At 40.7% G+C, this 25,703-nt stretch overlaps 1 protein-coding gene across 1 annotated transcript in view; it reads left to right on the forward strand.

Annotated features, from left to right (window-relative positions):
- WHRN (whirlin) overlaps window positions 1-25,703 on the forward strand; it is a 133,364-nt gene that overhangs the window by 52,818 nt on the left and 54,843 nt on the right. The window contains 1 exon segment of the mRNA XM_020990625.2: window positions 6,457-6,582. Within this exon segment, the coding sequence (XP_020846284.1) occupies window positions 6,457-6,582 (126 nt within the window).

Consider the following 25,703-nt stretch of genomic DNA (forward strand, 5'->3'; position numbering starts at 1 on the left):
AAAAACGCAAGAAACAAAAAACCAAAAAAAGTGAAAACAGTATATATTCAGACTCCATAGTTCTTTCTCTAGCTGTGGATAGCATTTTCTGTGATGGGTCTTTTGGAATTGTCTTGGATCATTGTATTGCTGAGAAGAGCTAAGTCAATCGGAGTTGATCATCGCACAATGTTGCTGTTACTGTGTGCAGTGTTCTCCTAGTTCTGTTCACATCACTCAGCAGCAGTTGATGTAAGTCTTTTTTTTTTTTTGCTGTTATTTTAGGCAATGGGGTTAAGTGACTTGCCCAGGGTCACAAGCTACTAAGTGTTATATGTCTGAGGCCGGATTTGAACTCAAGTCCTCCTGAATCCAGGGCCGGTGCTCTATCCACTGCGCCAGCTAGCTGCCCCGGATGTAAGTCTTTAGGAAGATAATTCTTGAAACTGTGAAGTGGATGGCTTGGAGTGGGAAGGGACTCAACACAGGGAGACCATTTAGAAGTCCGTAACTGTAGCCTAGGTGAGAAGTGAGAAGTGCCTGAAACAGCATGGTAGCTATGTGAGACTACAGAGGAGAGCAGAGGTGACAGATGTTATGGAGGCATAATTGAGAATACTTGGCAATTTGTAGAAGGCCAAGAGGATAGAAGTGTCAACAGTATCAAAGGAAATCAATTAACTTATCAACTAGTCAATTCATAAGCATTTATTAAGTCCCACCTGTGTGCCAGGAAACACTAGCTACGGAGGATTCAAAGGGAAAAAAGAGAAAGAATCCATCCCTGTCCTGAAGGAGCTTACATTCTATTGGGAGAATAAAGTACACATAAGTTTTGTGAGCTCTTTGAACTCTGGATCATTTACAATGACCAAAATTGCCTTAGCAACGAGTCTGGTACATAGTAGGTACTTAATAAATGTTTGTCAACCTGGCTTGGCTAGATCCCTGAAGAAACCTAAATGCTTTTATGGAGCAACAGGTCACTCCTACTTCCCACCTTCTGCAAACAGAAGTCAACTAAAAACAGCCTATAAAGATTCAGTCTTAAAAAATCTTAACCTGAAATGAGTGTGGTCTTCATTAGGAATCTCTTCCTATGCTTTTCTACAGCAGAGGGATGAGCACTTGCTGTCTCTTGATGCCACCATATGGTCAGCTTGGCCTCTGGTCAAAATCAGTGTGTTTGAACAGGTTGGAAACAGTACTCCCCCAGGATGCCACTGGGCGGGCATACTGTAGAGCTCACTACATCCCATCAAGACTGTCCGTGCAGTGGTCTTAGCTATTTCCAAGAGAGCTTTGATTTGGCAAGGATGCTTGGGAACAGTTCTTCAGAGTTATGGCCAAAGCTGAGTCTGGCATTTCCAAAAAGCATCCTGCCTAACATTTCCTGATGCCAGCCATCTGTTCATGGGAAGGACTAAGATGCATGTACCTGTTGCTCTCTGTGTTTTCAAATGTACTGTGATTGCAAATGTTATTGCTTGCCTGGATGTATACATTCTCAGGAGCCTCACAAATTGGATAATCTCTCTTTCTTTAAAAACTTTACCTTAAATCTGCCAATAAAAAGCATCTCCCAGTTCATTATCTATACTAGCTGCCAAGAAATATTCTGCGGCCCATTTGCTTATAAAAAATGAGGAGCCGGATCCTTATATTGTGCAAACCAGTCTCCATTTGTAGGCTGGGCACTTGAGGAAGCTGCATTAATTCTTTGGCGCCCAGGGTGCAATTTAGTCTGTACAGGGAGGGACTGTGTGGGATGAAGTTTCTTTGTAATTATGACCCCCCCCCACCCCCACCCCAATATGCATTGTGCTGTTGTGCCTAGCAGGAAAGCAGCTGGATTTAGAATCTAATGTTGGATGTTTGAAAATGAGCCCTGCCATTTAACTACTGTAATCTTGGCAAGTGACTTCCCTTCTCTCTGGGCCTCTGTTTCCTTTTCTAAACGGCAGAGATTGAGCCAGATCTGGGGTTTTTAACCTGGGGTCCATGAACTTGTTTAAAATACATATATACATGCACACATATATATATTTCAATATAATTGGTTTTCTTTATAATCCTATGTATTTTATTTTATGCATTTAAACACATTATTCTGAGAATGGGTGCTTAGGATTCACCAGACTGTGGAAGAGATCTAGGACACCAAAAAGGTTAAGAACCCTTGGGCTAGACAATCTCTGAAGTCCATGCCAATTTTAAATCCTGTCACCCCCTGCTAGCTACTGTGATTAAATGCTCTCCTCCACACATGGTAGGGTCTGTCACTCTTAAGACAAGCTTAAAATATTTATTAAGTATTATTTAAGAGGATAGTAAAAAGAATGCTGAAATTGGAATCCTAAGGCCTAGATTCCTGTCCTGGATCTGACACTTAATAAATGCATACCCTTGGGCAAGTCATTTAGCTGCTCTTTTAGCCTCAGAATCTTTTTTCTCCATTTTTATTTTTTTATTTTTTAAAATGTATTTAGTATTTTATTTTTCTCCAGTTACATGTAAAAACAATCATTTTTAAAACGTTAAGTTCCAAATTCTCTCCCTTCCTCTTTCCCCCCCATTGAGAAGGCAAGCAATTTGATATAGGTTATGCATGTGTAGTCGTGCAAAACATATTTCAATATTAGTCATGTTGTGAAAGAAAATGTAGATCAGAAACAAACTCAAGAAAAATAAAGAAAGTAAAAAAAAGTATGCTTCAATCTGTATTCAGACACCATCAGTTCTTTCTCTGGGGATGGATAGCTTTTTTCATCATCAGGCCTTCAGAGTTGTCTTGGATCACTGTATTGCTGAGAATAGCTAAATCATTCACAACTAATCATCTTACAATATTGCTGTTACTTTGTACACAATATATTTCACTTTGCATTAGCTCGTTTAAGTCTTTCCAGGTTTTTCTGAGAGCATCCTGCTCATCATTTCTTATAACACAATAGTATTCCATCACAATCACATAGCACAATTTGTTCAGCTATTCCCAATTGATGGGCATCCCCTCAATTTCCAATTCTTTGCCACCAGAAATGAGCTGCTATAAATATGTTTGTGCATAAAGGTCCTTTTCCTTTGTGTTTTTTATCTCTTTTTGGATACAGATCTAGTAGTGGTATTGCTAGGTCAAAGGGTATGCATGGTTTTGTAGCTTTTGGGGCATAATTACAAATTGCTGTAAGGAATGATTGAATCAGTTCACAACTCCACCAACAATGCATTAGTGCTCCAATTTTCCCACATCCCTTCCAACATTGGTCGTTTTCCTTTTCTGTCCTTTTAGCCAATGTAATAGGTATGAGGTAGTACCTCAGAATTGTTTTAATTTGCATTTCTCCAATCAATAGTGATTTAGAGCATTTTTTCATGTAGCTACAGATAGCTTTGATTACTTCATCTGACAACTTCATATCCTTCGTTCATTTATCAGTTGAAGAGTTTCTTTTATTTTTCTTATAAATTTGACTCAGTTCTCATTTGAGAAATGAGGTATGTATCAGAGAAACTTGCTTCAAATTTTTTTTCACAGTTACGATTGCTGAATGTATTTCCCTCCATCCTAGTCTCCCCCCCTTTATTCTATTCTCTCTCTCTTTTCACCCTGTCCCTCCTCAAAAATGTCTTGCTCTGACTACTCCCCCCCCAATTTGCCCTCCTTTTTATCACACACACCCCTTCTCTTTTCCCCTTCCCCTCCTATTTTCCTGTAAGGTAAGATAGATTTCTATACCCAATTAGTTTCAGAATTTTTTGCTGCAAAATGAGAATGATATGACTTGAATTATCTACTGCAAAGTGTCATCAATCTTAAATTGCTACAGATGTGTGAACAGTTGAAATGATAGGATTCTAGAGAAGTGTTCTCCTGAGGATGCTTGAGTGTCCTAACTCCCAACTTGAGTTAGAACCTGGGGAAATAGAGTACCTGGTCACCTGAACCAAGGAGGACATGACAATTTGTTGCACTCAGTACCTGTCAGTCCTCATTGTTCTGCAAGTGATTGAAAGTCTGAGTCTAGAAACAGGCTAGACTTTCTGCTCCCAAAGAGTTCATTTGGTTGAATGACAGGACCCCAAAACAATGCTTAATGAATGACTCGATATCAACTTGGAAGTCTCTAGCACCTCCTCAATCTGCCCTTGGCCTTGTTCTTTTCAATTTTTTTTTCTTAATGACGTCGATAAATGTTTAGACCTGCCAATCTAATTTACTGATGATATAAAGTTAGGAGGGATAGCCAGCATGTTGGGTGACAGTCAGAATTCAACAAAGATCTCAATAAATAGGTTGAAATAATGTGCTAATAAGATGAAATTTTAATAGAGATTAAGTCCTGCCATTGGATTAAAAAAAATACATTTCTCAAGTAGAATGTAGATGTGAGGTAGGTAGATAAGAGCTCATGGGATTGCTCAGGGCTTTAACTAGACTACAAACTAAATATGAATCAATACTGCAACATGGCAGCCTAAGAAGTTGATGGCATTTTAGGGTGCTTTAAGGAGGAACCCTATATAAAGTCCAGAACATGAGTGGTGGTAATCCCATTATACTTACCTCAGCAGTATTATGTGTGGTTCTGGGAGCCACTACATGAGGACTGATGAAATGATTGGCCCAGCTGATGAGATTGCATTTAACCTGGAAAAAAGAAGACTTAGAGGGGACATGAAGAGCTGTCAAGGGGAAGAAGGATTAAACTTGTTCTGTTTAGTGACAGAGGGCAGAACTAGAATACTGTGTGACATTTGCAGAGGCCAGTTTTGGCTTAATATAAGGATAAAACTTCCTAATAATTCAAGCTACCTATGAAGGCAGCCAGGTGGCACAATGGATAGAGTACTGGGCTTTGAAAGAGGAAGGCCTGGGTTCAAATAAGACACTTCCTAGCTGGGCAAGTCACTTAACCTTCTTCTGCCTCAGTTTCCTCATCTGTAAAAGGGGATAATAATAGCACCATCTTCCATGGTTGTTGTAAGGATAAGGTGAAATAACACTTGTAAAGTACTTTCCAGACCTTAAAATACTAGCTGTTATTAAATGTAATGGGGTTTCCTAAGGAAAGAACAGGTTGTTTTTCTCTGAAGACCTTCAGGTTGAAGAGGGCTGGAACACCCTTTACTGGGGAAGTTGCAAGTTCTTGGCATTTAATCTTTTTAAAAAATTTATTTTATTTTTAATTCATGGAACAAAACAAGCATTTCCATAGCACAGTCCAATAAAAATATGATTGCATGTGAAACTACAAGTCTATCATATACAGCTTGCTGTCCTCTGCATATGTGGGTGAAGTGGGGGGGTAGGAAGGTGGGAGGAGAAGATAAGGTGACAGGGATAGGGTAAAAAGAGAGGCTGAGAAAGGAAATAGTGAGTAAAAATAGAATGGAGGGAAATTGGGATTGAATTTTGATCATATAGGGATTAGATTAGTGGGTCTCTTCCAACTCGATGCTGTGCATTGCTCAGGATGATAGAAATGGTTTTGTTATGTAAAACTCAGTGAGCTCATTTTTTCCGTGTTTTACAGGCAAGTTTATTAATGGTGTTTTGTAGGAATATAAGAATGGCTGTCATTTCTCTAGTACATGGAGGTTTATGAGGCATTTTCCTCATGATAACCCTGTGAACGTGAGATCTCAGAGTTGCAGCTGGAAGGGACCCTACAAATGAATTAGTTCAGCTCTCTTATTTTAGAGATGAAGCACTGAGACCCAGAGACCTTAAGTGACTTCCTTTTGTTTCTCGGCTTTTTTTTTTTTGGGGGCTAAGCAATGAGTTTAAATGACTTGCCCCGGGGTCACACAGCTAGTAAGTGTCAAGCGTCTGAGGTTGGATTTGAACTCAGGTCCTCCTGATTCCAGGGTCAGAGCTCTATCCACTGCTCCACCTAGCTGCCCCAAGTGACTTCCTTTTCAATGACTTGCCCAAGGCCACACATGTAAGAAGTAGCGATGTGAACCTCAGTCCTCTGACTTTAAATGCAGAATGCTTTTCTTTGTTCTATGCAGGAGGTGGAAACATTGTTCCCTTTCTACAGACAGATATAGTGAAGTGAAGTGACTTGCCTAGAGTCATTCAGCTAGTAAGTGTCAGGATTCAGGTTTTGAACTCAGAACCTAGAATGCCAGAACTGAAAAGGAGTTTAGTCTAGCCTACCACTTCTATTTTACAGATGAGGAAACTGAGGTCCAGAGAGGGAGAATAATTTGACCAAGTCTACATGGCTAATTAATAACATGGCTTAGACTAGAACTCAAAATATTGTTGAGGTTAATGTGTTGATCTGTGTAATTGCTCGTAAGTGAGTTTACGTGCTCTTCAAAATGCACTTTATCTTTCCTACTTACTCTAAAATCTATGATGGTGGGAAAGTCATAGTCAAGGGTATGGTTTAGTGTGCTTCAGATTTGGGTCCCTCCAAACTGATAAACTCCCTTTGCTTTCTCTTGCCCCCTTACCCTCTGCAGGTGAACCTGGTACTTGGTGAAGGGAGGTCCCTGGGCCTCATGATAAGAGGAGGAGCAGAGTATGCCTTGGGGATTTATATCACTGGTGTGGATCCAGGGTCCGAAGCAGAAAGCAGTGGTCTCAAGGTGAGAGCTATCCTAACAATCCCATGAGCTTCAGTTTGAGTGGGGAGAGATGGGATATCTTTGCTACCTTTACCTTTACTTGATAGTAATCAAATTGTTATTTTGTTAAGTTATTTACAGTCATGTCTGACTCTCTGTGACTCCATTTGGGGTTTTCTTCGCAAAGATACTAGAGTGGTTTGCCATTTCCTTCTGCATCTCATTTTACAGATGAAAAAGTAAGGCAAACAGTGACTTGCCCAGGGTCACACAGCTAATAGGTGTCTGAGGCTGAATTTGAATTCAGGTCTTCCTGACGTCAGGCCCAGTGCCCTATCTGCTGTGACACCTAACTACCTTGGTAATCAGATTGATTGCTGGGCTGAGTCTAGCGGTCCTGACTTATTTGGCTATACCTTGGGCTTGGTAGCATTTTAAACAAATGGTAAAGATTTTAACAAATTTTTTAACCATTTTAAACAAATGGTTAATGGTCACAGTGGTAGGGCCCTTCTTACACTAGTTGTCAAGCACTTTGGTGATGCTCTGGGAAAGGAATGCAGCATCCCAAGTGATAGGGGCCATCTGGACCCAAGCAGAGGTGTCTGCAGCTCCCATCAGGCACCAGCACAACATGACTCTTCACCTTCATCGCGCCATATCTAATCTGTTGTGAGGTCCTCCTGATTCTGCCTATGTAGCATCTCTCATCTACACCCCTTTCTCTTTTCTGACTCTCAGCACCCTAGTGTAGTCCCTCATCACCTTATGCCTGGACTATTAAAATAGCCCTCTGGCTGGTCTCCCTGCCTCCAGTCTGCCCTCCATCCACTCTATCCTTCATTCAGCTATCGTAATGATCTGTCTAAAGCATAAGTCTAACCATGTGTCTCCTTCTCCCTATTCCCCCAATAAACTCCAGTGGCTCTATGTACATAGTTTATTATATGTTTTCTCCTCCATTAAGATGTAAAGGCCTTGAGGGCAAAGATCTTCTTTTTGCCTTCCTTGTATCTTTGTGTATGTGTGTGTGTGTGTGTGTGTGTGTGTGTGTGTGTGTGTTTGTTTGTTTGCCTAGGCAGTGGGGTTAAGTGATTTGCCCAGGGTCATACAGCTAGTAAGTGTTATGTGTCTGAGGCTGGATTTGAACTCAGGTCCTCCTGCATTCAGGACTGGTGCTCTATCCCGTGCACCACCTCGCTGCTGCTACTTCCTTTGTATCTTCAGAGCCTAATATCATGTTTGCCCAATTTGTTGTTGTTCGGTTGTTTTCATTAGTGTCTGACTCTTAGTGACTCCATTTGGGGTTTTCTTGGCCAAGTTACTGGTGATTTGCCACATCCTTCTCCAGCTCATTTTACAGATGAGGAAACTGAGGCAAACTGGGTTAAGTGACTTGCCCAAGCTCACATAGCTGGGAAGGATTTGAGGTTGGGTTTGAACTCAGGTCTCCTTGATTCAAGGACCAGTGCTCTATCCATTATGCCACCCAAATGCCCTTTTGCTCCATAAAAGTGCTTAATAAGTTCTTGTAGACTGACTGACCAAACACATGCCCCATTCACAGCTTCTGATTTCCATGGCCTCTGGTGTGCTTACTGGTGTGCTTGTGGAACAGAGTGGAGAAAAATCCATGAGCTAGAGCCCTATTTGACGATTACAAGATTGCTTAGGGCTTCCAGGCTCCTAGAAGGTGGGGACTGAGTCTCTGTCATTGTCATGAACTAGTACTGTGTTAAGGAGACTAAGTACTTAATGAGGATTTTTTTTTTCTGATGAAGGTAGTCCCAAGGGGGAAGTTGGACAAGCCTCTGTACACAGTGGATGCCAAATAAATAGTGATTGACTGACCCAGCGTTGTGGAGTCAGATGAAACCCAGGGTGTGGGCCTGTATGTCCTTCATTTTCTAATTTCTGTCGCTGTAGCTAACCACCAAGTTTTGAGACATGAACTCTGAGGAGTAAGGCCGCTTATCTCTGCCACTGCTTTTTAGAGACGTTGCGTAATCTCTGTGGGATTCATTTGAGAACAATATAGATCAGACCTTGGTGATGGATGGTTTATTACTTAGCCTGGCAGATAAGGCCCCACATCTGTAGCCTGGAAAATTTTCATCACCTGAACTCATGATTCCATTTTTACTCCCTCCTGCTGAAGGGTACAGTGGGGGAAAACATTTTGCTTGAGAGAGCTCAGAGACCTAGGCCTCACATGCCTTTAACTGTGCCAGTTTGGGCAAGGCAATTGACCTTGGTGGGTCCCAAGTTTCCTCTTTTGTGAAATAGTCACAGGCACTAGCTACAGGGGATGGAGTCAGGACCCCTGGGCCCTGCCTTATAGATGTGACTGTCAGCAAGTTCCTTACCTGCTCTGAGCCTCAGTTTCCTTATCTATAAAATCGGGATGCTATTACTTATATTGCCTATCTCACAGTGCTGCTGTAAGTGCTCTTATAAACCTTAAAGCATTATAGATACCTGAATGCCTCTTTTTACAGAATTGAAGCAGCTTAATGGACCTAGATTGTCTCCAAGGTCTCCTGTATCTGTGATAATGCTCATACCTCTTCTATCCTCTTTCTTCTAAATGGACTAAGAAAACATCAACATTTTCCTGTAGCAAACACATTCTAAGCACTTAAACAAAAGCTTATCCTGGAAATTGGAAATAGCCTGCCCCCTCCCCCTCTTCCTCCCTTCCCTCCACCTCTACCCTTCCCCATAATCCTTCTCCCCCTCTCTTTTATCCAGCATGGTAGTGGAAAGAGTTCTGGATCTAGAGTCAAAGGTGGTGGTATTCAAACCCCAACTCTGCTTCTTATTACCTCTGTCACTTGGGCCTCAGTTTCCTCGTTTGCAAAATGAAGGGTTTGGACTAGATGACATTTAATGTTCCTTCCAGCCTTAAACCTATTGTCTCTCCCTCTATCTCTTTCTTTCTCACAAATAACTTCTAAGGATAGACATTATAGGGAGAATGTTTATTTGGCTACTTTTCAAGAAATTCTATAGAGGCATTGATGACTTTGGGCTTGTGATTACATTGTGGGCAATAAAATGCTTTATTTGCACATAAAGTGCCTCTCACAAAGCTTTTGCCTTCTATAATATCAAATGCAGTAAAGTATTTTATATTCTTCACCACTGTTACTGCTTTCTCTTGAAAGCTCTTTCAGATGTGTGAACATCTCCATACTTTGTGTTTTATCAGAAGTCCATTCGACTAATGTACTTTTCAGTGTGGATAATTGCACTGCAAATACCTAGGAAAAAAGGAGATTGATCCTGTAGGTGGCAAGCCAATCACATGCATTATTTGTAAATAGTTTTCATTTTTGGCTAATGAGACAGCCCTCCGGGGTGAAAACGCCAACTCTTCCTGCAGGGCTCTGAGCTTACAGCCTGCCCAGCTCTGGGAGGGCCTGGCTTGGAGCCATCGTCAAGGAGAAGAGCCCCACCTACCTTCCCACCCACCTACTTAAAGTCTCCACTAGCTCTTGCTTGGGTTGCTAGGCGAGCTGCTTTTCTCTAGCAGTTACTCTTAGGGACATCAAGGCACCACTGGAAGCAGCATTAAGGCTTTCAAGACCAAGAGAAAATCTTTTCTGAACTGTTGCATCACCGTGGGAAACTCCAGTGGAACCAGGGGAGGAGGGAGTAGCTAAGGCCAGGAGAGACTCTGGCTCATTGGAGGATGTGGACTGTGCTTGAATCCAAATGAGACCCCAGAAGGGGGCTTTCAGAAGGGCTGCCATACCTTTCCACTTAAAAGGTGGAAAGAACAGGTTTTCTTGACAGTAGCAGTTGAAACAAACCATGTAAGAAAGATGTTTCAGGAAAACTTGAAAAAGAAAATCATGCTGTCTCAGGGGTTCCTGGGTTCTTATCTGGCAGGAAATACTTTTCAGACCCAAGTATAAGCATCTCAGGTCTTTGCGTGTAGCATTGCCAGCTGCCTGTCTGTATCGAATCTCCTTTTAGATCTATCCTCTTTTTCTTATTCTCACTTTTCAAATGTCATCCTGTCTAGGACCCAAGATAAATCACCTTGAAACCCTTTCTCTTCTTTTTAAATGCTATCCATGCATTCATCTCGTCCAACCTGTACATACCCCTGATAAGTATTCATCCAGTTTCTTCCTAAGACCTTCAGGGTTGGGGAACTTCCCCTCCAGGCAGCCCATTCCCTTTGAACATCTCAAATTGCTAGGAATTTTTTCCTCACACAGAACTGAAATTTGCCTCAATGTTAATTTCTACCCACTGTTCCAACTACAGAGGGTGATCTACTCTCTAGAGCCAGGTGGAACAAGCCTACTCCTCCATTTGCCTGATAGCCCTTTAAAAGCTGAAGAAAAATATCAAACACATCCCCTCTTCTTCTCTTCTTCAGGCTAAACATGATGCTACATTGAAGCAGTCAGATGGCCCAGATAGCATGCTGGACTTGGAGTCAGGAGGACCAAAGTTCAAATCCAGCCTCAGACACTTACTTAACTGAGTGTCCCAGGGCAAATCACTTAAGCTTTCTCAGCCTCAGTTTCCTCATCTGTAAAATGGAGATGATACTAACCCCTACCTCACAGGGTTGGTGAGATTAACATATGTAAAGGGCTTTGAAAATCTTAAAGTGCTATAAAAATATTGTTATTATTATTAACAATGTTCATTGTCACAGTGTGCAAGTAAGGGACAGGCCCACAGTATTTCTGTCCTGTCTAGTTTCTGCATCAAGTGTCAGACATCACTCAGAACACCAGGATTCAAACAAATAATCATATCTATATCTATATACAGATAGATATATAGATATATCTAGGTATGTATGTATATGTATGTGTGTGTCTATTTGTAGGTATAGATGTAAGTAGGTATGTATATGTGTCTGTATATACACGTGTTTTTGAATGTATGTGTATATACACACACACATACATATATACATACACACATACTTATATTCCAGTAACCCCAGTTAGAAGCCATTCTCAAAGTGATTAAAAGCAGTTCAGAAGGATAAAAGCTACCTACAGGAAGGTTAAAAGTAATAGTAAGGAGGTTCCCTGGGATCTTAGGAGCTCCCGAACTCCTTAAAACTGCTTTTATATCCTTCTTGCCTGATGGACCCACAGCTGAGTCCTAGATCAATCCACCTCAGGGCTAAGTTAACCCAAACTGGCCCAGTTGGGCACTTCAACTTTCTCTCTCACGATATTCTCAGCTGGTTTTGTGTGGGAGTGTTGATATTAACTCACGTATCCACAGTTCCCCCACGATCCCGGTGCATAAAAACTTCCCAACTCCCTCAATAAGGATTTTTGACTTGAACTCAACTCCAAAGCTAACTGGGGAAATTAAAGCTTCTCTCTCCTGAATAGAACTAGGAACTAGGACTGGGACAAAGAGAGATTTGGTGTTTATTTTATTAGAGAAACCAGCTCAAGAGGTACTGTCACCCTTTCTAGTTCATTTTCAGCAAATCTTGCTAAAAGACAGTGACAATTTATATCCCTGACCAGGGTGTCAGCCTAGCCATTTAAATCTACTCTCTTTGAGACACCCGCATTCCTCTGAGATAAACCAACAAGCAGATACAGCGGTCTCTGAGGCTGCCTTCCAGAATAATACCACTGGGTTTTCTGTGACAGGAGACAGATCTCTCAAATCAGCCTAATTTATTCGTGCCTTTTGCCAGTCTACCCATGTTCTTTCAGAAACTCCAGAGTCTCTGAGATTTAAGTGAGTGGAGAGGGAAAAAAGAATTCAGAAACATGTACCTACCTGGCCCAGGCTAGTAATCGTTCATTTCCACTGTCAGTGATTTGGTGCCCCTCCTGACACTCCATTTCCTTCACAGGGGAGGCAGCTTAGCTCAGTAGAAAGAAGGTTGGACTCCAGAGCCCTGGGTTTGAATTTCAGCTCTGATGTTTATTAGCTGTGGAACCTTGAGTAATTCACTTTCCTTATCCTTGGTTTCTATTGTTTTTAAAATAGGGATGATAATAATACCTGTGTTACCTGCTTCACAAAGTTGTTTTGAGGAAAGCGTTTTCTGAAACCCCTGTGACAACAAACGTCATCTTTAGACAATAGCTTCTTGGTTCAGACTGACATTTGTTTTATAACATTTCCCTGAACTCACTACCATTTCAAAATATTGATCCCGTTTTAAAGAGAGAGAAAGCACACTGGTGGAGTACTGAACTGGAAGATGGGTGGATGAGTGGGCTTTGTCACTAACCAGATTCGTGAATCTTGGCAACTTAATTTATATAGGGGACAGTTTCTATAGTCCTGCCCCTGCCTTCAGATAATACCTCGTCTATTTACTGTATACACATTTTATATTTACTTGTCAGTATATATATATTGTTTTACCTGATGGAAAATAACCCCCTTGAGGACAGGATCTGTTCAGTTTTTATGTTTATATCCTTAGGAGCTGGCATTGTGCCTGTCACATAGCAGGTCTTCAGAAAAGACTGTTAATGTTTCATTGGTTGATTGATCTGGAAAAAGAGAGGTTTGGACTGAAGGTCCTTCCGGCATTCTGTGATCCTGTGAGTCTAGACAGAGCAAAACTAGAAATTGATATTCACTATCTTTCTCCTTGTGTGTATGTACACACATACACACACACACACATACAACACACACACACACACATGTGCTTTCTCCCACCCCACTCCTACTCCCTCCATCATTTCCTCTGAATGAAATATGAGGAAATGAGTCCCTGAAATATCTTGTTATTTCCCCGGTTCCCCCTTTCACTGAGCAGCAGTTGAAGAGGTCTCCATGTCAGTGCTGATGCCGCATTGTGACACTCCCATCAAACTCTGGGCTTATTGATTTTTAATGTTGCCGAGGCTCGGCTGTTTTCTCCAGCACTGCTTGGTTGTTCACCAGATGTTGGTATCCATTTAACATTATGCTCTGTGCACTCCTTGGAATTCACTGATTTGTGTACACAACATGCTATGAATTGAAAACATGTGAAGAAGGAGGGTTGAGAGGAGGTAGAGACCCTGGGTTAATGTAAATCATCTTTGTTGATTTCCAAAATATACAGGTGAATGGCTTGTTTGAATCCCAGGAGTTATGACTGATACTAAACTTTGATGGTAAAATAAGCATTTATTGATAGGCCTGTGAAAGAATAATGCATCTCCCCCCACCATTGGTGTGCAAGGCACGGTATGTATGTTACAGCTTGGTCTACCTTGTGTATCACTAGAAAACAGGAATCTCTTCAGCTCCATCTCTCATTTATGGGATTTCTCCTTAGAATGGTAGTCTTGGGCTTTTTCTAAAATGAGGCACTTTATTGGCTCTACCCACTGAACTTTTAGAAGGCTCCTTTGCTGAGCATGATGGAGACATGGATTGTAGGATTATACATTCAGTGTTGAAAGGGACATTGGAAGGTCCAACCCTCTTTTTTATAGATGAGAAAACTGAGGCTTACAGAGGTAATGGACACCCAGGTAGTAAATGACCAAGGGCTCCTGTATACTCTTCTCTGAGCGTTATGTCTTCATATAGAGGAAAGAATCATAAATTTAATGTCTGTAGATCCAAGTTCAAAGTCCAGATCTATTACTTAAAATCTATGTAATCTTCAATAAGTCATCTTACTTCTCTGGCCTCAGTTTCCCCATTTGCAAGATGAGGGGATTGGACCATGAATGGTCCAATTTTAGAGCTAAGGTTCCTTTTAGCTCTAAATATATGACTCCAAGAGGGAACAAGTGGGTTTTGTTTAAGGAACTGCTCAAGAAAAAACCTGGTAGGATTTACTGAAAGAACCCCTCTCTCCCAGAAGGCAGTGAAGTTTTTGTTCACCAGTGATGATTATGAGTGGGTGACTGAGAATTTCAGTCTTTTGTTTCATCCATTAATTCTTCCCCCTCCCTCTCCCCTACTCTTTTTTCTTTTCTATGTGTAAATATCTTTGCATATCATATATGTATATATATATGTATATATATACATATATATATAATAGTATATGTGCACGTATGTGTATGTGAATATGTTTTTGTGTGTTTGGCTGTATTTACTTCCATGCACCAATTTCTCTGTAACTTGCTTTATTTATATAGTACTTTTTTTTACTTCTGTCTTTCATATCTGTTTCCTCACATGGCCCTCATAATATCTATGTGAGGTAGGCAGGACAGATATTCTTATATCCTTTGTACATAGTGAGGAAACTTGAGGGAAGATTGTTGACTAGCCAAAACTCCCACAGCAGGTAGTACAGTTGGGGCTAGGACCCAGAAGATCTGACTTTTAGCCTCATAAGGAGAGAATCCTTGAAGGAATTGGGAATAGCTGAAGAGGAAATAGGCCATAGATTGGAAAGATTCCCATGAGACTAAGATAACACCAGTGTTTGCTGTTAGTAGAAAACACATATAGGCTCCCTCGACTCTTAATACAAACAAAATATTTATAAAGTGCTTAGCATAGCAATACCTAGCACATAGTAGGCACTTAGTAAATCCTTCCTTTCCTCCCACCCTTGTTCCTTCCTTCTCTCCCTCCCTTTTTCTTCCTTCCTTCCTTCCTTCCTTCCTTCCTTCCTTCCTTCCTTCCTTCCTTCCTTCCTTCCTTCCTTCCTTCCTTCCTTCCTTCCTTCCTTCCTTCCTTCCTTCCTTTCCTCCCTCCCTCCCTCCCTCCCTCCCTCCCTCCCTCCCTCCCTCCTTCCTTCCTTCCTTCCTTCCTTCCTTCCTTCCTTCCTTCCTTCCTTCCCTCTAGTGTAGGCCTGCACAACATTCAGCCCATGAAAGGATTTCGGGTCATCCATAAAAGGATTGCGGGCAGCCAGCAAAAAATGTAGAGGATGTAAAACAGGCTTGCACAACATACCACTCGTAGGCCACTTTGGCAGACTGCAAGCCATTCATGGGCCATCTATCTATCTATCTATCTATCTATCTATCTATCTATCTATCTATCTATCTGTCTGTCTGTCTGTCTGTCTATCTATCTGTCTATCTATCTATCTATGTGGGGTTTTTTTAGGCGATTGGGGTTAAGTGACTTGCCTAAGGTCACACAGCTAGTAAGTGTCAAGTGTTTGGTCTGAGGCCGGATTTGAAATCAGGTCCTCCTGACTTCAAGTCCTGTGCTCTATCCACTGTACCACCTAGTTGCCCCTATCTATGCGTTTTCAATCTCAGTGTTTGATCTAAGAAAGACAAACATGATTAGGTTGTGTCCATAGTTTTATTTCTCTCAAAGCTGACATGCATGAGTGGATGCAGTCTGGAACTGGGCTCCTTTTGGATTTTGTGGACACAGTTTATATGCACAGTTTATATGTTGTACAGGCCTGCTCTAGTCCTTGGATGTATTTGGATGGAAATGGACTACCTTCCTAGACCTTTCTGAAAATGGAAACGGGTTTTCTTTGGTTTCTGCCTCCTAGTGCCTTAGACATCAGCTCAAGTTCTACCTTGTCTTGTTTCACCTGTAGTGGATAGCTTGAGATTCACATGTTTACCAGAATAGCTCAGCTCCCCTCTCCATCAAGATTCTTTTCTCTTTCATGTGACTTATCACATTATAGATTAGAAAACAGTTCCTGAAGGGAATGGAAAATATAAGATACAACATTAAATTCCTGACTGCCTGACATTTTGCCACTTTTAGAGGGGTCTGAAATCTAAACTCTCCAGAAGTTGATCCATATTTTGACCTTTACTTTTGCCAAGAGAACAGACATGTCTAGAGACTGTTTGAAGAAGAAGTCTGTCAATGAAAGTCACAAAGAAGGAAAAGTGAACAGACTGTCTATGGAATGGATGGCAGTCTCTACTCTGCTATAGAAATTGGAGTTTTTTCCTGTCTTCTTGCCAGGTGAAACTTTGGGTGTCATGGTCACAAAGGGTATTTCTGAGGTTTTTGACATTGTCCTGTATTGCTCTGAAGAAGCCGAGGTTTCCCTGAGAGGAAAAAGAAAGAGAAAGGCAAAAAATCTTGCAACGTTCTTTTTCAAAATTCTCACCTCTCTGTGGCTCTCCAATCTGTCTTTTACAGTAGAAGACCTATACGGGTCATTGCTGGTTCCCCCTTGAATTTCCACTTCTCTTTGGTACCTAGAGATGACAGGAAAGTGAATGGGAAAACACCTGTAGCTTATGGCAAATTAGTGTTACATTTAGTTGGACTAGTGTTGCACTGATCCCCATTGAGATGTTTTTCAGTTGAATGAGGAAACGCATGTGGCCAGAGAGTCTGTGGCATCAGAGAAGGCTACTAAGAGGTCCCATGTCCTGGATCTCTGCCCTGAATGAGCTCCAGGTGGCAGAGCCACTTTCTTCCTTTTAACAAAAGAAATGAAAAATTATAAAAAAAAATCCATTCATCTCTTCTATTTGTATTGTTCTTGGAGGATTTTGAGGGTTGGAAGAGGGACTTTTAGGGTGATCTTGGAAAATCACATCCCTTTTCTGGACCTCAGTTTCCTTAGCTGTAAAATGAGAGACATTCACTAGATAATCTCTGAGATCCTGTCCAGCTCCAATATTCTAGGTCCCTTCTGGCTTAAACATCTGCTTATAAAATTCTTAACCAGTTAGATTTCTAAGGTCTCTTTCAGCTCCCATTTTTTATAAACCTATAAATTTTAGTCCAGCCTCCTTCCCAATGCAGAAATCTCTTCTGCAGCTGTAGAGGGTTGGAACTATGGAAGGGATTATAATATCATAACATTTTATCAATTAACGAGGGCTTATTGAGTGCCCACTGGGTTTCAGATACTGTAATAGGTGCCATAACTGTGAGTTGTGAACAGGTGGTTAAGTGCATGAAAATATGTTCATGACAAATCTAGATTCCTTGCTAGCTAATAAAAGGCTTTGTTCACATCTGATGTTATTGAAGACCTCAGAATATAAATTTGGCGTGTGCAAGATGAGTATCCTTGCACCTCTAGCAGGGATAGGAAGCATAGTTTCCTCTCTATTTTGCCATAATTTCTAGCTTGTTTTTCTGAAATTGCCTCTGAACAGATCTTGATAATAAATTGTAAAAGTTCAAAGTGCCTGGTCCCTCACGCATGATTAAAGGAGCACCATCTAGTACTATAATTACTTCCAGTTACATGGCTGCAAAAATAAAAGAGAGAAACTAAAAACTCTCATGAGTCAGGCAGTGATTATAAAGTTGAAAGGGCAACCACAGGCTTACCTTGTGGAAAGGAAAATGAAAGGCTTTCATAGTAAAAGGCCCACGTACTCCATCCCATGCATTGAGAAGCTCAGATGGGGGGTAGAATAACACCTCTGTTCTCATCTGAAAGGTCCTCAGTGGTGAGAGCAGTGTGAATATTTGAGGGGCTGGTCGTCTGACCCAGGGTCACTTTCTTCCAGTTATTTGATTCTAGTTCAGTCCTCAGTCAGGGGCTCGTGACAGGCCAACACCTTTATTATAAAATGTTCAGCACATAAAATGGAAAAAAAAAAAGAACTGATAAAAGGGTGGGCGGAGAAAAAAGTAGAGAAAAAGTGATGGGAAGAAAGAAATTGTTCCCTGATATTATTCAGAGACATAAAATGTCTTAGTAGGAAGGGACTTGGAACTTAGAACAATGCAACCTAAAACATAGCATGTTAGATTTGTGAGGTAGATGTCCAAGACCACACATTTTATAGAGGAGAAGCATAGGCCCAGAGAAGGGAACCTACTTGAGATCACACAGAGTCGGAGTCAGGATCTGGTTGCTCTGTACACCTACCCAGACCTTAAAACAGTTGGTCCATTTGGTAGACATTTTTAAAACTGCGTATGAGGGACCTGGGAAAGATTGATCTCTTCACCCAGAGAAAAAAAATCAGATGGAAAAAGGGTATAGTGCCTGGAGAATTTAGGTTGGTATACAGATCAGTTTAGACTTCAGAGTGGTTAAGCTTTGTTGAGGTTTAAAAAATAACTAGTGAGGTTATTATTACCTAAGGACATTTCAGAAGAGGAGCAGAGCTCCTTCTAAGCCTAGCCCTGTCTCTCCAACAACCTCTTAAATTAACTCGGAGACCTTTTACTGAAAAACTTTTTCCTTTGTGAAGAGTACAAAGGAAAAAAAGAGGCTTGGGATCATAGCATCTATGAAATTGAAAACTGGAATTTTTTTTCTTTTTGTGTCTGTTTTATTGCTTTGAAAAGAGAGCAAGGGAATCCACATGTGTTGTATATATAGATATGCACACACATACATCTATACATGTACAGATGTACAAATAATCTATATATGCATGTGTATATACATATAATATACATATATAGTTGCACATAGAATGCATATACACACATATATACACAATGTGTTGTAGATATTTTAAATGTGTACATGTAAATGCATACATACATATATATGTATATATGCATATATCTATATATCTATATCTATATCTATATCTATATCTATATCTATATCTATATCTATATCTATATCTATATCTATATCTACATCTATATCTATATCTATCTATATACATTTTATATGCATACACTAAAAAATCCTGGGATCCAAGTATAGCTATTTGCTATTTGCAGCATGGTGATGTGATGCTTGAAATTTGTAACCTTTCTTAAGTAAATTATGTGAATAATCAATTAATTCATAAGCATTTATTAAGCACCTACTATGAGCCTGGCTGTCTAGATGCTAAGGATACAAGTAGAAAGAATGAAACAATGCTGACTCTTAAGGAGTTTACATTCTAACAGAGAATACAGGGTAAATATCAAGAGGATAAATGCCACAATATACAAAGTGGTTAAATGTAAGGTAGTTTGAGAGGGAGAATGCCCAAGCAGCAAAATAGTAGTGACTGCAGCCCCTTGAGAAAATTATTAACCAGATGCTTAATTCAAGCGTTAGAACTTTCAAATAAATCGTTCCCTTTCTGGTAGTTAAGTAGCTTGGGAAGCACATTAGGCAAGTCTGTCATATTTCGATGGCTATGGAAATTTAACTCCCCATGATTGTCTGTGGCAAAGGTCCCATAAATACGTGCACGTAATCACCATGTTTTTGCTTATAATCCTTCTAGAGAAGTTTCTTTTCATGTGTGACTGGCCTGAGGGGCATACTGGAAAGACTCTGAAGGCCTGGGTTCTATTTGTGGCTTAGCCTCTAAGTTTCTAAGTCACTTTGGGCAAATCATTCTGTGTTTCTGGGACACAGAGATCGTCTAGTTCAAACTCCTCATTTTTACAGATGAGAAAACTAAGGGTCCGCTGGCCTCCAGCATGCTATAGTATTATTTCTTCTTTTTTTCTGTTTATTTTTTAAACATTTTTAAAAATTTCAAGTTCCAAATTATCTCACTCCCTTCAGCCTCTCCTCCAACCAATGAGAAGGTATGCAGTATGATGCCTGTTATACATGTGAAGTCATGCAAAACATATTTTCATATTAGCCATAATGTGCTATGTTACAGTAAGAGAATACGAAAAAGTTCTTTGTAAGCTGAAACTGGCATATTGTTACACACTATAATTAGAAAGTCTGGCCCTGGTACTCAGCATTTATTTAGTTCGTTAAGGTTTGCAAAGGGTTATAAATATTATCTCATTTGATCCTCACAACCCTGGGAGGTAGGTGTTATTATTATCTCCATTTTACAGATGAGGAAACTTAGGCAGGCATAGTTAGTAATTGTCTGAGGCTGGATTTGAATTCAGGTCTTCCAGACTTCAGTTCCTGAGCTTTCATGTAGCTGCCTTTAGGCCTTACTAGATGGAATTCTGAGTCTGAAGTTAGGAAGAACTAGGTTCAAATCCTGCCTCTGACATTTATTAGCCGTTTCCAAGGAGAAGTCAGTTGATTTCTCTGTGCTTTATAAACTTCAGCACTCGTGAAATGAAATGTAAGGTCAAGTGGTCAGTCAAGTAAATAAATTTTGATTAAGTACTTACTGTGTGCCTGACACATGGTAAGTGTTAAGAGCTGAGGATACAAAGGAAGGTAAAAAACAAGGTTACTCAAGGAGCTCACATTCTAATGAGGAGATGACATGCAAATAACTATGTATGTACTGGCTGACTCTTTCATTGTCTGTTGTGCTGAGAACAAGAAGAAAAGAGTTAGATAAAATTCAAAGGTAATCACAGGCAGGTATTTCATTTTTATTCAGTGGGTTGAGTTCTCATTCTCTATCAAAAGATTGATCAGATTTGGAAACTAGCAGAAAAAAATGGACTGATTTGCCTTTTGACTCCTCTTTGCTACTTTTTAGGGGAGGTACAAGTAAGCAGCTAGAAGACTAAACTCATGGGGATGGAGGGAGTGATAGAAAAAAAAAGACTTCATAATCCACAATGGGGAAAATCATCCCCTGGACACCTGCGAGGTGAGACATGAGACAATTCTCATGGCACCCTGGGGGCCCAGGTTAATCCCTACCCTCTTCCACCACCTTGCCTCTCTTACTATTTAGGAAGAACTTTACTATTTGGCAAATCTGGATCTTTGGCTGCCTGTTGAATGAACAGATTGGGAACCAGGGATCTCATTTTGTCGTGCCTTGCCTGTCTCCAGCATCCTGTGTATCCTCATACTTTTATTACCTTGAATACTTACCAAATGATGGAAGGTGCTCTACATTCTTATAGAGCACCCACACAGGACAGCTGCTGTGCATTTTAGAAGTTTCTTTTGTCAGTGGTTGGCGGTTAGAGAAACATCTTGGGTGTTCTTCGGAATCCGTGAGATCTTGTAAATAAGAGTGCAAGCTACTGTCTCAGCTTTTGTCATATGTTCTGTCTACACTTATATCATCTGCTGATTTTTACCCCTTGGTATATCTATCACAGAATTTTTGTCATTAGCTCATCAAAGCTCTGCCCTTGTCTCTGTAGGTCACTGGTTTGCCCCAACCCTCTTTCCAGTAGTTTCCTTCAAGCCTCCTTCATAGGGACCATGTTAGCAGCTTTCAGAACTGTGGGAGAAAACTTATGTTGTCTCATTAAAACTGCATTGCTATCTTGTATCCCCCAAAAAAGCCATTAAAATTTTATACCTGACATGGAAAACTATTAAAGATTCATAATTGCAATAAAACTCTCTAATAGAATTTGAATTTTCATCCCGATAATGCAGCAGCAATCTGGGTACTGTTCCATGCAGCAAAATCCATTTCAACAATGCTATCAGAATGGATTGAAAGAACCCAGAGATAATGTTTATTGAACACTCCCTTCAAAGCCACTTGTCTCTGTCCCTCATGCTCTTATCCTGAGAGGATGACGTTCCCTTCTCCAAGCTTGGCTCATAGGATCAAGTTGTTGGCTTCTCTCTCCTCCCTCCCTGGCAAATGCCTCCCACCCACACCTCCAGTACGCGCGCACACACACACACACACACACACACACACACACACACACACACAGCAAACAGCATCTCAGCAGCTGAGTTGTGAAGGCAGGAGCCCGGGCATAATCCTGCCTTTTTTTTTTTTGAGTCCTCAGAGCATCTTGGAATGAAGATTTTTACCCTCCCTCACCCCAACCCCTTTCCTCTTCTTTCTGGATTGATACTCAAGGAGTGCATATTGTAATGTAATGGTATGGCAAAGTGGCTAGACTGTTTTTTTTTTTTCCGGACTTCCATGGCTGAGTACAAAAGGCACTTAAATGGGTCAGCTGGACTTTTCCATTTGTCATTGTCATAACTATAATACAGTGGCTGGATGAGAGAAAAGTACGTGAGTAGATAGGAAGTTCAAAGGAGAATGAAGGAATAAACCAATGAAAATCATTTATTGAGCACCATGTGCCAGGAATATCTTTTCAAAAAGTCTTTATTGAGCAGAATCTGTATTCTCAGTTTAAGGTTTGTATTCTAAAATGGGTATTTTGGGAAGAGAATTGCCATTGTGGAGAAAGTTATTTGTAACTGGGGGCAAGCTACAAGTGCTATAGAAAGGAACACTTGATTGTGAATTTGGGGAGGAGCTTATGTATATCATTTCCCCAAAAAGAGGGTAGGGGATAGGGGGTCAGTATGGAAATAAATGACATCTTCATCACAACTCAGACAAAGTTATTCCAAAAATCCCTTTCAGGAGACAGAGAGAGAGAGTCAGAGACAGAGACAGAGAGACTGAGACAGACAGAGAAAGAGAGAGAGAGACAGAGAGAGAGAGAGAATTGAATGACTGTAGAAAACAAGTAGTTTACTTAGTAGAAGTAAATAAGGCTACTGCCTTCATTTGGTGGCCTTTGTGCACTGGGCTCTGTACTCTAGGCCATTACCTATAGGTGCTGCTCAAGTGTTTCAGGAATGTGGAGACATCTGCTACTGTCACCTCTTCTTCCCCCATGCTTGGCATTTGAAGCCTTTTACAAGCTGACTCCAATCTCGTTTCCAACCTAATTTCACGTGACTCCTCCTTACAGGCCCTACAATTTAGCCTAGTTGTTCTTCCCCATACACAGCCCTCCATCTTCTATGACTTTGCCTCCCTGTAAGGAGTTTGCTTTTGCGTAAGCTGTCCCTCGTTCCTAGAATGCTCTCCTTCCTCACCTCTACCTCTTAGAATCCCCTGCTCCCTTCAAGACCCCAACCCTCTTTCCAGTAGCTCAGGTGCCATTTTCTACATGAGGCCCTTCCTAAACTTTCTAGTTGTTAGCACTCTGCCCCAAATGCTGAGATTCCTTTATCTTCACTTTGTATGTATTTTTGACTTATTTATCTATATACATGTTGTTTCTACTAGCAGAATGTAAGATCTTTGAAAGAAGATTTTTTTAAAAAATTTGGTTTTGTTTCCTTGTTGCCTAGCCCAGTGTCTGGGCAAATAATAGGTATGTATTAATATATACCTATGTATTATAATATATATAGGTAATACACAAACACACACACACACACACACATATATATATAAATGCTTGTTCAATTGAATCGAGCCTCAATATTTTACCTAGTTTAGGATTTCAGATCTGGGACTTCGATTTGGGAACTGCCCAGAAGAATCCAAAGTAGAAGGGAATTTATTTTCATTCAGCAAACATTTATTAAGTACACGCTGTATGGTAACGGTAACATTTTCTAATGATCAGCTATGATTAACTTAGCTCTTCTCGGTAATATAGTGGTCTAAGACAAGTCCAAAAGACTCATGATGGAAAATGCTTTCCACATCCAGAGAAAGAACTGATGGGGTCTGAATGCAGATCGAAGCATACTGTTTTCACCTTTTTGGGTGCTTTTTTTCCGCCTTTGTTCTGTTTCTTCTTTTACAACATGACTAATGTGGAAATATGTTTGATATGATTGCACATGTATGACCTATATCAGATTGCTTGGGGTGGGAGGGAAGGGAAGAAGAGAGGAAGAAAAATTTGGAACTCAAAATCTTTCAAAAAATGAATGTTGAAAATTGTCTTTATATGTAATCGGAAAAAAATAAAATACTAATAAATTTTTTTAAAGTATATAGTGTGTGTCAGAGGACTCTACTAGGCACCAGCATATACAAAGTTTAGATTAAACATGGTTACTACCCTCATGCAGCTTAGAGTCCAGTAAGGGAATAAGGCACAGACACAGGTAAGTACGATACAATACAAAATATTACATGATAAAATGTGTTAGACAAGTGCAGGGCAGAGTTCTGTATGAGGCCTAGGGGGAAAATCCCTTTAGGGTCCTAATAGGAATAACGTGGGGGATGTTGGCCTTAAGAACATTAGCTGCCTGTCCTTGGGTTGTATTTTTGCCTAAGGGTTCATCTTAAGGCATTCATAATATCTTTATCAGTATAGTATGAAGAACTCTCATTTTTAATATTTTGAAATAACTTATCAATTGTTTTAAAAAGATAACTGTCACATCTCAGTGTCACCTCCCCCTCACCATCATACCAACGGAATCCTCCTTTGAAACAATGGATCACAACAATTGCAAAACGAATCAGCAAGTCTCAGAGCCCTTATTTCATCAAGTGTATTTATCTTTTGTGTGTCTCCTGCCACGCACAAGGGTGTACACATAGGAGGCACTTAGGACTTCCTGCCTGACTGATGTGAATGGTGAAATGGAGAACCACAATGGAGGCAAATGAACCCCTTAGGTTCTTCTTCCTCTGATTTCCACTCGGGGCTGCTGTCTGTCAGGCCTTCACTTAAGGAAAGAGTGGGGGTGGGGTGGAGTTAGTCTCTAATCATTACCAGAGAAGCCAAGATTATGCTGTCTATTCTGTCTGCCTGAGACAGACTGCACTTGTTCTCAAGAGTTATTTGTTATTTTTGTCTTGGCTCTGGGGCAGGAAATGTTTCAGCAAAGATGGTTGAGCATCCATTCTCTTTCTCCCTTCCTGAGAAATTGGGAGGAACTTGAATCCCAGTGTTGTATCTCCTTATCCTTTTCCTTATAGGACAAACTTTTCTTTTCAGGGTCCTAGATCACAAGATCATTGATTGAGAATTAACAGGGATCTTGGGGGCCACTGAGGACAACCGCCTCTTTGATAGATGAGGAAATGAAGTCCCACAGAGGTTAAATGACTTTCTTAAGGTCACATAGGTAGTATTAGTGGCAGAGCCAGGATTTGAACGCAGGGCTTATGCCTCTAAATCAGGGTTTTTGATCTGCTTGGAGTGTCAAGGAAATTCAGCTCTAGGTGGGGAGGTGTCATAGGATCCTAGGATACTGGAGATGGAAAGGATCTTAGATGTTGTCTAGTCCTTATTTTATAGATGAAGAAACTGAGGCCCTGACAGGGGAAGGAACTTGTCCAAGATCACACAGATAGTACTCATCAGAGTTGGAATTTGGACCCAGGGTTTCAGAGCTAGAATTGGACCCAGGGCTTTGGACTTTAAAGGGATAAGAATTCAGCTGTAGACTTCTAGTCCAGTATTGTTGCCAGTGGAATGTATTGTTTTTCTTGCAAAGTTTATGCATCTACAGGTAGCTCTTCTCTGGCTCCGAGCATTGGTAGGCACCTAGCAAATGTTTATTGAATTGAATAGCATTGGAGGTGGCGTGGTGTATTGGAAAGGGTACTGGATTTGATTTGCCACAAGGTTTCTCCCTGGAACTCAGCATGGTGGTCCAACCATGGGAAGGCAATTCTCCAAAGCTCCCTCCTAATGACTGGCCCCCATCTGTGCTCAGGAGGGAG

This window comes from Phascolarctos cinereus, unplaced genomic scaffold (genome assembly GCF_003287225.1).
Source record: "Phascolarctos cinereus isolate Bilbo 61053 unplaced genomic scaffold, phaCin_HiC Scaffold_2;HRSCAF=192, whole genome shotgun sequence".
NCBI lineage: Eukaryota > Metazoa > Chordata > Mammalia > Diprotodontia > Phascolarctidae > Phascolarctos > Phascolarctos cinereus.